This window comes from Sorex fumeus, unplaced genomic scaffold (genome assembly GCF_029834395.1).
Source record: "Sorex fumeus unplaced genomic scaffold, SorFum_2.1 ptg000169l, whole genome shotgun sequence".
NCBI lineage: Eukaryota > Metazoa > Chordata > Mammalia > Eulipotyphla > Soricidae > Sorex > Sorex fumeus.
This window is the reverse complement of record NW_026606226.1, coordinates 10,403,553-10,419,029: the sequence shown is the minus strand read 5'-3', so window position 1 is coordinate 10,419,029 and position 15,477 is coordinate 10,403,553. Positions and strand designations below refer to the sequence as shown.

Sequence of the window (15,477 nt, the reverse complement as noted above, 5' to 3'; positions counted from 1 at the left end):
TGGGACCCCCACTCTGCCAGAGCGTCCCCTCCCGCAAACAAGACTGGAAGGTGGGACCCAGCGTGTCCCCTCTGCCATCGAGTTGGGTTATTAAATCCCAATATCAGCCAGTAGCAGGGACAGCAGTGGTCCCAGAGCAGCTGGAGAGAGCAGAGGACAGGGATGGAGTTCAGGCCTGGGGCGGAGGAGAGGGTGTGGACCAGGGATCAGTCTGGACAGGAGGAGATGCTCCCTGCAGGCAGGTCATTAAACAGCACAGGAAGCAGAGCCTTCATCGCTGAGGGCACTCAGAAGAGGCCCATGTCACTCGTCACTGGTCAGTGGTCGCTGACCTGCAGACAGACCCCAGGCCTCTTGTGTTCGGAGCTCAGGGGCAGGTGTGGTTTGGTGGGGGATCTAGCAAGTGTCTAAGGTGGATGAGGGGACTTGGAGCGATAGCACAGCGGGTAGGGCATTTGCCTTGCACGCGGCCAACCCAGGTTCGATTCCCAGTCTTCCACACACACACATCCGAGCACCGCCACGAGTAATTCCTGAGTGCAGAGCCAGGAGTAACCCCTGTGCATCACTGGGGGTAACCCAAAAAGATAAATAAATAAATAAATAAGTAAATAAATAAATAAGGTGGGTGAAAGCGTGGGAGGGTCCGGGCGGGGAGGAGGTTCAGATGGGGGGACTCACACTTGGAGAATGACTCCCGCAAGGCCCTGAGTTTGATCCCACCTCGTTCCCGTAGCAGCCCCTCAGCATCACGGCTGCTCCCTGAGCACCACCAGGCCAGCACCCCTGGACCTAGCATTGCTGGGAGTATCCTGGGGCCTCACCAGCCCCACTGAGGGAACTCCTGTAGAAAAAGAGACCCCGCCGGAATTCCCAGAGAGGTTCCCTGCGTGAGCGCCTGTCCAACACCGCGCCCTTTGCTCCTCTCTGGCCATGAGCTCCTGCCTTCCCACTCTCCAGCCCAGAGAGACCCGGAGCCGCCGTCCGTTCCCGCAGACAGCCCTGAGCACCCGCAAACCCCTGGCAGACACCCCCCACACCCCTCATGGTAGAACCTGCAGTGCTGATGGACCCCACACGTCAGAGCCTGCAGCTCCACACTCCAGCTTGCTCTTGGTAGGGGACTCGCCCAGCAGTGCTCAGGGGCTACTCTCCAGCCATTTCCTGGGGAAGCCTGGGTTGGCCCGTGGGGCTCCAGCATGCGAAGCCTGCGCCCTGTCTCCCCACCCCCAACTCCCTCTCTCTGGGCTACCAGGCTCCCCCTCAGCAAAGGACACAGTGAAGGGTGACCTACAGGTAGGGCTGTGCTCTGGGACCCCCAAACTTCCCTACCCCACTCCCACCCCTGCCCCCACCAGTGACCAAGGCGAGCAGATGCCCCAGAAACCAGCCACAGGCTGTGTGCCCCCCGCAGAGCAGAGCCGGGGGTGGTGGCACCAGCATAGGGCACATGGGCACATCCTGGAGCAGATGGTGCCACACGGACCCCAACTGGCTCGTCTGCCACTCTCCTGCAACCCACACCCCCCTCCATCCCCTACGTCCTAAGCAACTTCTTTTCCAGTAAACCAGCAAAGCCCAATAGCACAGTTCGGGGGTGGGGGGTCGCCCCATCCCCCAGACTCACATTCACCCTTGTGGAGATTCCCCCGGGTCCTGCCCATCCCTCAGACTCACACCACTCCCTTGGAGGCATCCAAAGACAGGGAGGGGCTGGGAACAGCCCCCCCCCCCCGCCCCCGCCGCGAGAGTGTGGGGGTCCACACAGGGAGGTGAAGCCCCTCCTGCCCAGGTCTGCTCCTCAGACCTTCACAGGGCCCGGTCTGCCCTGCCCACTCCACCCAGCCAGCCGCCCCCTGCCTGGCTAGCATCCAGCAGGCTGGACCCTACGCCCATTTCTCCCACCTCCGGCAGGGGCATTGCCCAACGTGGAGTCTGGTATGAGATTAAAGTTGTAAACGGAACCGATTCATGAAACAGTGAGTGGTTTCCTGGGAAGACGCTGGGTCCTCGGGAGCGTGGCCAGCTCTGGTGTTCTTCTGATTGTTCTTGTTAATGGCGCTTGGATGGTGACCCGTATCCGTCCACGCTAACAACCCTGTGGTACGGAGCGATGTGGGGTGGGGGCAGAGGAGAGAGGAACCGAGTCCCCCAGCCCGTGACGGGGACCCTGGGTCACACTTCTCCTCCCTGGGGCCAGCGGCCACTGAGCCCCATCTCGACTCTCGGCCGCTTTATTTCCAGTGGGGTCCAGAGGGGCCCCTGGCAGAGCTCAGGGAAGCCTCCTTATCACTGACCCTTCGTCACCCCACCTCCGTCCCTAATGACCTAGTAACCCAAGGCCTGCTGACCGCTCCCTGGCCATGGCCCCCAGGGATCCCACGGCACTGGGGTGCCGTCCTCCTCTTCCTATGGGGGGGTGGAATGCGTGCAGCCCCCAGAGGTTCCCCGACCAGGCCAGGTTTTGGGGGCAGGATGTGGTTCCCGGGCCACTCAGGGCCACCCACCCACCCACCCTTTCGCCCCTTGCAGGTGGGCTAAGCGAGGCCAGCTCATCAAGGAGGCGTCCGGAGAAGTCTACCGGACCACCGTGGACTACACGTACTTCTCCGAGCCGGTATCCTGCGAGGTGACCAACGCCCTGGGCAGCACCAATATCAGCCGCACGGTGGACGTCTACTGTGAGTGGGCAGCGGGCGGCGGGCGGGCTCAGCAGCGCCCCCAGAGGAGGCGGCGCGCGTTACAGGCCTCGCAGGCTCCGCCCCTCGCCCCGCGGGTCCACCTCCGTCCCCGCCCCAAGAAAGCGCGGATGAGGCCAGAGCATCATCGAGGCAGCTGCCCCCTGCCCTGCCCCCTGCAGCCCCCACAGACACTGTCCCCGGTCCCCTTTTCACATGGAGGGCGTCATCGGCCCGCAGATGGGTCCAGGTAGCCCTGAGCATGCTGTGATCCCCGGTTACCCCAACCAAGCTGGACAGCCCTGGGAGCCCCCCACATCTCACCCCCACACCAGGCCAGCCACCACACGGACTGGACCCTGCAGCTTAAAGACAGGGCTCAGCGGATAGGGCCACCTTCCCCACGGCCCCCCTGGATCCCATCCCCGACCCCCATTCCCCGACCCCAAGCCCTGCCAGGAGTGATCCCTGAGTGCAGAGCCAGGAGTGAGCTCTGAGCATCGCCAGGTGTGGCTCCCAATTTTTTTTAATAAAATAATAAAAGCAGAGCAGGGGGGGTGAGGGGGCGGAGCTCAGGGCTGAGTCACAGGCCTGGCCAGTGACCCCGCGACCCCAGCACAGGGGTGTGACCCAGATCCCCCAGCACTGTTGGAGCCCCCCAAAAGGGCTCCTGCCCCCATGTGGTGCCCCTGAAGGCGGCTGTGTCTCCCCGACTTCCCGCCCCTGGGACGCCCCCTCTGCTCCCACTCGGAGACCCTGCGCAGGCCGAGTGCAGGACCGGGCGGTGGGGGAGGCACCAAGTGGGGACACCAGGTCAGGGGGTTGAGCCTGGGGAGGGTCGGGGGGCGAGGGCTGAGAAGGGGCAGGAGGGCGGCTGGTCCTGGCAGCCCAGGTCCTGGCCGGGGGCACTTCTCTAGTGGCAGGTCACGGGGCTCGTGGAGGCTGAGTCAGCAGCACAGACCCCCGTACTAGGTCCAGGCCTAGCCTGGCCAGGGCCCGAAGTGCAGGACTGGGTGAAGTGGACACACACCCACGTACCCCACAGAACCCCACACACCCGCATACTCCACACACCCACACACCCCACAGTACCCCCCATACTCACATACCCCATACACACCCAAACCCACATACCTCACACACCCACACATACACACAGTCACATACCCCACACACAGACCCCCATACCCACATACCCCACACACGCTCACACACCCTCATACTCCACACACCCACACCCCACAGTATCCCCATACTCACATACCCCCTACACACCCATACCCACATACCCCACACGCCCACACATCCACACACCCACATATCCCACACACCCTCACACACTCACACTCCACACACCCACACACCCAACAGTATCCGCCATACTCACATACCCCATACACACACACATACGCCTATATCCACAACCCCACACACCCTCACAACCCTCACACCCCACAGTATCCCCATGCTCACAAACCCACCCCCACACACCCATACCCACATACCCCACACACCCACACATCCACACACCCACATACCCACATACCCACACACATATCCCCATATCCACACACCCCACATACCCTCACACTCCACACACCCACACACCCCACAGTACACCCCCCCACACACATACACATATACACATCCCCACACCCCCACACCCCCCACATGTACCCATAGACCCCACAGCCCCTTTTCCCCACACATACCCTACACCCACCTCCACCAGAGGAGCCAGGACAGGGAGGTGCCTCCAAGCGGCTTAGGGTCTCAGACCCACCGAGCACTCTCTGCCCACCGCAGTCGGGCCCAGGATGGCCGCGGAGCCCCAGTCCCTGCTGGTGGACCTCAGCTCGGACGCCGTCTTCAGCTGCGCCTGGATCGGAAACCCGTCCCTGACCATCGTCTGGATGAAGCGGGGCTCTGGCGTGGTGAGTCCCTGCTCAGGGCCGGGCAAGGGTGGACGTGGCCTCGCGGGACCCCCTCGCACCCAGATGGGGGCACCAACATCCAGCGTGAGCTGAAGGCAATGGGGAGCCCCCGGGAGCCGTGCATCCCCCGCCGGGCCGAGCGGCACCGCGGTTCTGAACCGAGTCTGAGCCACAGAAGGTCGGAAAGTGCCCAGTCGCAGTCTTCCCGAGCGATCGCCCTGCCCGGGGCTGAGCCTCGCTGGTTTCCCCTTCCGGTCCTCTTGGTTTCCCATGGTGCTGGTGCCAGGGGCCGAATCCCGTCTCCTGCATGCCGCGAAGCTGCGTTACCTCTGAGCCACCCCGGGCCCGTCTTCCTCTCCTAAAGTGGTCCTGAGGAGCCAGAGAGGTGGTGCTGGTCCGATCCCCCATACTCCATCGCGTCCCCGAGCCCTGCCAGGAGTCAGCCCTGAGCACACCAGGGGTGACCCCAAAATAAGGTTTTTTTTTCATACTCAAGTGCAGCTGGGGAGGGCAGGGTGGCACCCCCAGCCCGCGTGGCCCCTGAGCACCTCCCGGTGGAATCCTGGGGCCCCCAAGCACTGTCAGCACTGCCAGGAGGGGCCGGGCAGTGGGGAGGCCCTCTAGGAGATAGACCACTGCAGAGATGCGTGTGGTGCAGGGAAGACGGGCCAGGGGCAGAGCAGGGCGAGGGCTGGACTTCGAGCCCCAGCCCTGTCTGGCCCCTCGAGCGTTGCTGGGGTGGTCCCCAATAGCCAGCACCAGCAGGGTCCAGGAGGCAGAAAGCCAGCATGCGCCTGACCCAAGTCAATTCCCGGCATCCCAGGGTCGCCCGCACATCAGCAGCTGCAGCTCTGGACGCCTTACTCATCCTGGGCATCCCGGGCACCACCAGGCCTGACCTTGGGTCCTGGCAATGGACAGACAGATGCCCAGTTGGCTGAGAATCACTGTGGGCCCCCCCCCCACACCTCCGCAGATTGCTGGGGACTCCTTCCCACCCCCCGTTGCCACCACAGTATAGCAGGGGCTGGAGAGATAGTTCAGTGGGTAGGGCGCTTGCCTGGCACGCGGCTCATCTGGATTTGATCCGGGCACCCCATATGGTCCCCCCGAGCCCGCCAGGAGTGATTCCTGGGTGCAGAGCCAGGGGTGAGCTCTGGGCATGACCCAAAAACTAACAAAACCAAAGTAGCACTAACTCCCCCGACCCCTCGTGTCTTGTGGACCCTGGGGTCTGTGCTCCGGGGAGGGAGGAAGCCAGAGGGGGCCGGGCAGGGCTGGAGCGGGAAGGGCGGCAGGACGCCTGGTGCCAGGCTCAGAGCTGACCAGTGTGTGGTCGGGAAAGGGCCTCTGAGACGCTCTGCCAAAGCCACACGGGGCATGAGGCCAGGACATAGGGCCAGCCCAGGCCAGCCTGCCGCAACCCCCAGTGTCCAGAGGGAGGCTGAGGAAGGTTCCGAAAACACAGAACCAGGCCTCCCCCAGAACCTCCGCTCCCACTGGGCCAGCCAACTGACCAGCCACTGTCCCCGTCAGAAGGGACAGGAGCCTCTTCCCGCCACCCACCCCGAGGGCCGAGACTGGACACTGCACACACACCCTGTTGCCAGCTGCCCCAGCCCCCCCCCCCATGCCAGCTCTCACCCCGCCCTTTCTCCCAGGTCCTGAGCAACGAGAAGACACTGACCCTCAAAACTGTCCGCCAGGAGGACGCCGGCAAGTACGTGTGCCGAGCTGTGGTGCCCCGGGTGGGCGCCGGGGAGCGAGAGGTGACCCTGACTGTGAATGGTAAGACCCTCCTCAGGGGGGCCGGGTGGGACAAGCTAAGGGGCCCACAGAGGAGGTGGTCTGCCCTGCCCTCCTCCACCCAGAGGTCAGCTCGGTGTGAGGAAGGGCCTCGACTCCCTCCCTCTGAGAGGGAGGCCCTGGGCTTCCGGCCGGCCAGGCACAGGAGTCAGAGCTGCGCATGGCCCCGTCTGCCCTCGGGCCCGCCCTGACCTTGACCTCGGTGGGGAGTGTCGCCTCGGCCTATTCCTGTGACCTAGGTGGCACCAGCCGGGTGGCACCATTTCCAGGGACGGGGGCACCCTTGGGGAGCAGAGCAGCCCCAGGGCAGGGCTGCCGGAGCAGGGGTGCAGGGGAGAAGCCGGATGCCAGCCCAGGGCCTGCCCGAGAAGGTGGGCCCCATTCCAATGGCTGCTGGCCCAGGTGGCAGCTGACAGCAGGTTTGGGGGTCGGCAGGTTTGAGGGGTGCAGAGCCACGGGCTAAGCTCCACCTGCCTCCACACCTCCTCTTCTCAATATCTTTCATGGCCCTGAGCTGGTCCCCGACAGGCCCCCTTGGGTGGGGGCGGGGGTCCTCAGGGTGGCCACTGAGCCAAGCTCTGGACCTTGGCCTGCTCCCCAGATCCAAATTTCAGATCCAACTGGGGCTTGTTCCGTCTGCATCCAGCCCCGCGGGGGAGGAGCCCTGGGCGCACGCAGGACACCTGCCCTGGGCCTGGCGCTGACCCGGAGCCTGCCCAGACTCCCCCAGCCCCCAGGACACCACCAATAAATTGGCACTTCAGGGCTAAAAATAACTTCCCCCCTCCCCTTGGCGCCTCCGTGTATCCATGGCAACGGGCTGCAGCCTTTTCCTGCCGTGTCTGACACTCACTCACGCCTCGCTCCCGGTGCACCCCACTCCCGGCTCCCTGAGAGAGGGCGGGCAGGGTGGGGGGCGCCCCAGATCCACACGGGTCCACAGGAAGCCCCCCAGACCTGACACTTCCAAAGGGACATCCTGGGTGTGGGGAGAAGGAGACGTTGCCCTCCCCACTACGGACACCGGTGTTTCCCGGGGGGCATGGACAGAGGGTCCGAGATCAGGGGGTGCTGCCCGGTCTCTGCCTACACAGGCTCCCTCCTTCCTCCCCTGCCACCCATCCTTCCGGCACAAGCTCCCCCAATGCCCAGGAGGGGCGGGAGAGGGACCTTGGGTCCTGGCAAAGTCCTGGCAGTCCCCCTTGCCCTCAAGGCCTCGAGACTCAGGAAAGAGACCCTGACTCGACTGGAGGCCCAAAATTAGGTGAGGGTCTGGGCATGGACGTTCCCTTAGTGGGGGGTCCTGCTGGGCCCCCGGCCGCCCCGCTCAGCTGCTGTGGCTCCAAGCCGGGACCTGGGCACAGGGGAGAGAAAGGCCATGCCTGCTGGAGTGGCCTCTAGTCGCCGGCCTGCACCCGCTTCCACTTCCTCCCCGGAAGCCCTGGAGACCACCTGAGCATCAACCCCACCCCAACCGGGAACTCCCAACTGCGGAAGTGGACAGGAAAGGTCTGGGGGCCCCATGGCTCCCCACACAGCAGCAAAACCAAGTGCTCCCAGGTCCTGGCTGGGGACCATGGCCACCCGCTTCCGAATCTCAGAGCTGAGAGAGGACCTCTGGGCCCGCACTCTCAATGCCTCTGCGGAGACCCCCACATCCGCCTCGCCCCCCTCCCAGCCACAGCCGCCCTAACTCGGGTCTGTGTCACCGAGTGGCGGCCAGCGCTTCCCTGCCCCTTGGCAGGGAGCTGCGGTCCGAGAGGCGGGTCTGCGAGAACCCAGGAGACTTGCTCGTCTGCAGCGAGTTTGGTTCTGTTCCCGGGTGCATTTGCGCCTCCTCCCCACCCTGCCTCCCCCGCCTTCCTGTCATCTCCGTCCTAAGCCCCGTCCTGTACCCGAGCCAGCAGGAAGGGGCGTGTTCCAGCCCCACACCCCCAGGCCCAGGCCCCAGGAAGCAGGAAGCAGGAAGGGACAACTCCCCTCCCTCTCTCCCCCTCTCTTCCTCTCTCTCTGTCTCTCTGCCTCTCTCTCACATACACACACGTACACATACACACAGTCACACACACTCACACATTCACACACATACGCTCACACACACACTCACACACATTCACACACATTGACACACACTCACACACACATTGACACACATTCACACACACACATTGACACACACATACGCTCACACACACACTCACACACATTCACACACACATTGACACACAGACACATACACACTCAGACACACATATACTCACACACATACGCACATACATTCGTGCACACACATAAACACTCACACATACACTTATACACACATACAGTCACACATTCACACACACATATACTTACACACATATACTCACACACATACACTCACACACATACTCACACACACTCACACACACATACACACACATACACACACATACACTCACACACATACTCACACACACACTCACACACACATACTCACACACACATACACACACATACTCACACACATACACTCACACACATACTCACACACACTCACACACATACTCACACACACATACACACACACATATACTCACACATGCTCACACACATACACTCACATACTCACACACACATACACTCACATTCACACACATATACTCACACACACATATACACAAACATATACTCATACACACATGTACACTCATGCACACATACACTCACACACACACTCACACACACATACATCACGCACACTTATACACACGCACACCCTCTCCCTGCCAGGCGGGCCTGGACCGAGAGGGGCTCCGCTTGTCCCCCAGGCTTAGCTGGACCCTGGGTGTCTGCTGGGGCTAGGCGGCCTGTGCTTCTGGAGGCATTATGCCTCCACGTTATGTCACAAAGACGTGTGCACGGGGACGTCACGTCCACACACACACACACACACACACACACACACACCAGCACGGGGCTCCCTCAGACGGGCTCTGTGGGGGACGTCGGGATCAGCTCCAGGTCCCAGGCTCCCTGGTCGCCTGTCTGTGCCTGTGGAGGCCTCCGGAGAGCAGGGGGGCCCCGGAGCTGGCTGTCCACTTCGGGTGCCCGCTCACGTCCCTGATTTGTGAGACAAGCGCGCCCTCTAGTGGAGAACGGGGGCGCAGCTTGGAACGGGAGGACGAGTTTGGGCCAGGGACTCTCCCCCCTTCCTCCAGCCCTCCCATAAAGCCCTCCCATGGGCCACCCTCCGTTTATCTGCACCCTCTCTGCCTTTTATTCGCGAAGGCATTTCTTCCCAGAATTCTGGTTTAAGAGCAGGAGCTGGAGACCCCCCGAGTGCCTGCCTGCCCATGACACAGCTGAGACACACCTGTCTGCGTGAGTGAGCGGATGGATGAATGCGCAGTGAGCACCCACCACTGGGGTGCCTGACTCGAGGCTGTCTCCCCCGCAGGGCCCCCCATCATCTCCAGCACCCAGACCCAGCACGCGCTCCACGGAGAGAAGGGTCAGATCAAGTGTTTTATCCGGAGCACACCGCCCCCCGACCGAATCGTGAGTGCCCGGTGGGGAGGGAGGGTGCAGGGTCTAAGGTGCCCAGGAGCCCAGCCAAGTCCTCCCGGCTCCTGCAGGGCGGCGGGGGCACCATCTGGGTGCCGAACCCTGAAAGTGATTCTCACCTCCTCCGGCACCGGACAGAACTCTTTGACCAGAGAGCCTGGGGGGATGGGAAAGGGAGCAGATGGGAAAGCACGAGGCTAGTCGTGCCCTGCCGCTGGTGAACCCTGGCCGTCCTGCCACTGTCCTCTCTCAGCCTCCACTGTCCTCTCGGTTCTGGCCCCTGGGGGTGCTGCCCCTGTCCCTGCCTTCCGGGCTCCAGTGAGGCCACCTGCCCTTTGCATCTGGAGAGCCAGGCTCCTCCACCACATCGCTCCAGAAGAGGAAGACGTGCACAGGTGTTCAGCACCGCGGGGGAGCCGGGGTTCTTTGCAGGGAGCCCCAGCTCCCCGGGGTGGTCCCACTGGAAGACAGCCCTGGGACAGTGCTACAGGGGGCTCGGCAGAGTGCAAGACATGAGGTCTGTCTTGCTAAACCTCTGAGCCGGGGCATGCTGGGAACTGGGATTTTCATTCCATTATTACTGGAATATCTGAGCGTCCCTGCACCGTCCATCCGAAAAACTGCAAGAATCACACCCAGAGCCAGGACTGGCACCTCTCTCTGAGGTTCCGAGTGTGCCCAGGCCTGTTTAAAATCTTCCCCCTCAGGGCTGGAGCAATAGCACAGCGGGTAGGTTGTTTGCCTTGCACACAGCCAACCCGGATTCGATTCCCAGCATCCCATATGGTCCCCTGAGCACCACCAGGAGTGATTACTGAGTGCAGAGCCAGGAGTAACTCCTGTGCATCGCCGGGTGTGACCCAAAAAGAAAAAGAAAAAAAATTATATAAATAAAAATAATATCTTCCCCTCACTCAGGGTCGCTTACGCTGGGCCAGCAGGTTTCACGGGCAGTTTTGCTTCTGGGTTTTGTGGTAGAGACTTCAGGGTGGTCGAACCTGGAAAGGGGGCAGGGACGGGGCAGGAAGACAGCACCCACCTGCAGGAATGACCCACGCCCACCTGCAGGGATGACCCAGGGGGCTCCCAGCCACAGTGCTCATAGCATGGGAGTTGGGGGTGAGAAATAGCTCAGCAGAAACCCAGGCCCCAGATACCTGTGCCTTGGAAACTTTACAACATTGAAAGCATGTCAAACTGTTAGTATTTACTGACTAGGATCCAACTCTCAGAACGTGCTTTCGTACAAATGACAAAGTAACAGGACTGTGCTGGCCAGGGCTGGCCTTGCTCCACCAGCCACTCACCCTCTGCCCACGAGGAGATCAGGGGCAGCCCAGGTCCCACATCCTGCAGATCTTGTCCAGGAAGCCCCCACGAGGACCACCCCCCAGGCATGTGTGAGAGTGGGGGGGGTTCCGAAGTATCCATGGAGCATGGGGGTTTGGGGATGACTGTGTGTAAGTGTGTACACCGTGGGGTGTATGTTGTGACGTGTTCCCGTGTACATGCTTGGATTTGTCATGTGAGCCTGCACCTTGCGTATGCTGTGTGGGCTGGAGCCTGTGTACACGCCCGTGGGGTGTGCTGGGCTGAGCACGTGTTCCCATGTGTACAGGTGTGTGCATCCACCTGTCTGTGCTGGGTGCTGGCTCCCGTTTGGGGAGTGTGTGATGAAGTTGTAGAGACCTGGAGACGTGTGGTTGTGAGTGAACCTGTGTTCGCTCTGTGTGTGTTAGACACACGTGGCTGTATGTGTCCCTGCATCTATTAAGTGTGGTGTGTTTGTGTTGTGTGTTTCGTGTGCCCATGTGTGGGCATAGACCTGTGTTCACACCCGGTCTAGTGAGGCGTGTGTTTGTGTGTGTGTGTGTGTGTGTGTGTGTGTGTGTAAGTGCTGGAGGTGTCTGTACACGCTGTGGGCACGTATGCTGTACAAGTCCTGGTGCCAGGCGGTCATGAACATGACTGTAAGTCCCGGCACCAACCAGGGACAGACCCCCCCACCTGACTCCGTGTACGCCCTGACTCCGTGCCCCCCCGCAGGCCTGGTCCTGGAAGGAGAATGTGCTGGAGTCGGGGACCTCGGGGCGCTACACGGTGGAGACGGTGGGCACGGAGGAGGGCGTCATGTCCACGCTGACCATCAGCAACATCGTGCGCGCCGACTTCCAGACCATCTACAACTGCACCGCCTGGAACAGCTTCGGCTCCGACACGGAGATCATCCGGCTCAAGGAGCAAGGTGGGCCCCCCCCCGGGGGGCTGGGGGGCGGCAGAGCCGTGGACAGACCGCCACAGAAGCTGCTGGAGGGAGCCCGCAGACCCACATGGCAGAGACAGTGACCCCAAGTGACCCGGAGCCGAGCCGAGCTGTCACCTGATTTAAGGCAGCTTCCACATTGTGCATTTCCTCTCTGGCTGCGGCTTTGGGGCCGAGTGGGTGCCAGTGGGTGCACACACAGGGAGACCAGCCAGTCCCCCGCTCAGCTGCGAGACGCCCAGGAGGTGCTGCAGCAAGGCTCAGAACAGCGGGGGGTCGGGGGAGGCCAGGGGCAGGGGGTCACCTCACCAAAAGCCAGATGCAGATGCAGACAGCCTGGGAGGGGCTTGAGGGGTTCTGGAGAAGCCCCAAGCCCTGGCGAGAGACCCTGAGCCCATGGACCACCCCCGGCCTCAGTGTACCCCGAGAATCTCCGGGCCTCCCACCTGAATTCCTGACTGGAGCTGCTTTGCATAACACTTTGCATATGATTTGCATAATCGCCTCCTCGCCTCATCCCAGACCCTCCCTGCCCCATTCTTCCCCTCCCTGTCTTCCCCCTACCCCGTGCCCTGCCCCCTGCCCTGTCCCCCTCCCCGCGCCCAGACTGGACTCTTCTTTCTCTGGTCCCCCCTCCCCCCACTTGGCGTGGCTAAGTGCCAGCTTGGGTCCCCAAGTACAGCCTGGAGACAGGCTGGGGAAGGGAGCCGCGGCCCCCCGGAGGCCGACCCAGTCCCAGCCCAGCAGCCCGGCGTGGCCTGGACGCTTGCCTTATTTCCAAACAGGTTCGGAAATGAAGTCGGGAGCCGGGCTGGAAGCAGGTAGGAAGGAGGACGTGAGGCCGTCTGGGGGCGGCGGGAGGACTCGGGCCTCTAACTCCTCCGCCCTCCCCCCTCGGGAGGGTCAGAGAGGTCAGAGCAGCGGGAGGGGGGACCCCACGTCCTGTCTGGTCGCTGCCGGCTGCCGCCGAGCGCCCAGGCTCCCAGGCCCCCCACACATACACCGCGGCCCTTAGACGCCTGTCTCAGGAGCCCCGACGGTGGTGCCAGTGGCCAGCCCTGCTCCCCGACTCTGGCCAGGCTACCCCAACTTCCCCTGCTGCAGCCAGCACCCCTTGCCTGGCACTGCCTGGCAGAGGCCGCCAGGCCTGCCCCCCACGGACCCAGTGCACCCCCCCGCACTGCCCACCCCAAGCAGCTCCGGGATAGGGCCCACATGAGGCCGGCACTCCCCTGAACCCAGTGGAGAACAGTGGGGTCACTGTCCATCACATTCCAGGCTGTGCCCGGTGCGGGGGTGCGCGCCTGTTCTCAGGCCATGCTGCCCACGGGGACCTCACCGCTCCTTCCTCTAGCGTCCTACTGGGGCTCCTCTCTGGGGAGTAATCCAGGGGTGCTCTGTCTGGCGTAGGCTGTCTCCGCCCCCCCCCACACACACACACACATGGGACCTTCTGCTCCATTCTCCAGTCCAGCTGGGGACCAGCAAGGAGAAGGCCTCTGGGCTCCCTGGGCCCAAAGGTGTCCCCAGAGCAGAGGCCCTGACCCTTCAGTTAGACCAGGGACCCTGGGGCCACCCTCCAGCTCTGGGCTCGGCCACACCAGGCCTGAGTCCGCCAAGGAAACGCACGACCAATCTGCGGGAAGGTGGCGTTGAAACCAGCACAGGGGCCAGGAGCACTGCTCAGAGGGGACCCCAGACTCCGGCCCTCTGTGGCCCCAGGAAACTTCCCCCAAATAGCTTCCCAAGAAGCAGTGTTTCCTTTGGGGGGTGCAGACCTGGAGACGAAACTTCTGCTACTCTGAGCGAGTCCCACAGGGGGCGCCATGCTCCCTCCTCCCGCTCCCCACCCCACCCCACCCCTGCAGGGTGCACCCCTCAGGAGCAGGTGCTGCCACCACACACCACCCACAGTGCTCGCTCCATGGGGACACGGGGCTCTACAGAGATGTGGGGACACGGGGTTCTATGGGACAAAAGGTTCCATGGGGACACAGGGGCATAGGGTTCCACAAGGACGTGGGATTTCACGAGGGACACAGTACCGCAGGGACACAGTGCTCCATGGGGACATGTGGGGACCCTTCTTCCTAGCAGCCCTCCAGGGCCTGGCAGCTGGAGGTCGGGGCCAGCGTCTTCATCTCTGGATTTACCGTGTCCCGGGTCGGACCCCAGGGCCTCACCTGTGAGAGAGAAACTTCCTTCTACGGGTCTCGTCCCAGCCCGGCCAGGCTTGCAGAGTAGAACTTTTCTTTCTTTCACTTGATTTTTGGGGTGTGTGTGTGCACGTGTGTGTGTGTGTGTGTGTGTGTGTGTGTGTGCGCGCGCGTGGAGCCGTGGGGGGGACAGGGGCGGGATATTGAGCCACACTTGACACTGCTCAGGGGACCACAGTGGGCCGGGGGTCAGCCATGTGCAAGAGAGCTGTGGTTCACAGCCCCCACGAGAGAGCTGGGCGTGGCGGGTGGGTGTGGACAGGGCCAGGGGATGCTAACCCAGCCCAGAGCTCACAGCAAGGAGCCCACGGCAGGCGGCACTCGCTGAAGTGTGTTTCCCGTCTTCCCGGCCCTTTTTCTTTCTCGGCCGTTTCTCTGTTTCCCTCACTTGTGTCCTCCTGCTGCCCCCGAGTCTCATGCCATCACCAACTGTCACTGTGGTCACCTGTGGCTCCCTGGGGACGTGGCCATCACCCTGCTGCCCTCTTCCTCCACATGGTGAGGGGCATCAGTGCCCAGGTAGAAACTGCCGGCACTGAAGCAAGGCTGGTGCCCGGCTAACCCCAGCACCACCCGTAGGAGGCCCCCCAGTCACCCCGTCTTATGGCTCTGACACAGATGGGTCCAGGCCGATGGAGCCCGTGAGATCGGGGTCCTGGGGTCATATGGGGGAGGGTAAGCGGATCGAGCTGGGACGTCTCTGGAACTCTGTGTCTGCAAGGACCAACGGGAGACCTGGACTCAGCGGCCCAGCGACCCCGGGGCGCCCCGCTCCCCCATCTTTGAGTCTTACTCCCCATGACCAGTGCCAGCCCTGAGGAGCAGCTGCAGAGTTAGGTGTTGGGCTCTGCTTGTTTGAGGGGCACGGCCCTTCCCGTTGGGGGACGAGTCTGGGGAGGAAGCAGCGCTGGGCTCTCCGGAGCACTGGCCGAGGAGGAGGAGGAGGAGGAGCAGGGTTGGGGGGCGGGGTGCGGGTCAGGAGCAGAAATGGGGAGGAAGCCCCCACCCACAGACCCTGAGGCCTGGGCCTGCCA

At 62.6% G+C, this 15,477-nt stretch overlaps 1 protein-coding gene across 3 annotated transcripts in view; it reads left to right on the top strand.

Moving 5' to 3' along the window:
* Positions 1-15,477, top strand: part of KIRREL3 (kirre like nephrin family adhesion molecule 3) — a 460,715-nt gene that overhangs the window by 440,151 nt on the left and 5,087 nt on the right. For 2 of the 3 annotated variants that reach the window (XM_056107711.1, XM_056107710.1), the window contains exons 8-13: positions 2,533-2,681; positions 4,485-4,612; positions 6,274-6,400; positions 9,858-9,958; positions 12,011-12,209; positions 13,013-13,048. In XM_056107711.1, coding sequence (XP_055963686.1) covers positions 2,533-2,681; positions 4,485-4,612; positions 6,274-6,400; positions 9,858-9,958; positions 12,011-12,209; positions 13,013-13,048 — 740 coding nt within the window. The remainder of the gene's footprint in view (positions 1-2,532; positions 2,682-4,484; positions 4,613-6,273; positions 6,401-9,857; positions 9,959-12,010; positions 12,210-13,012; positions 13,049-15,477) is intronic. The other variant, XM_056107712.1, reaches the window with a different exon arrangement.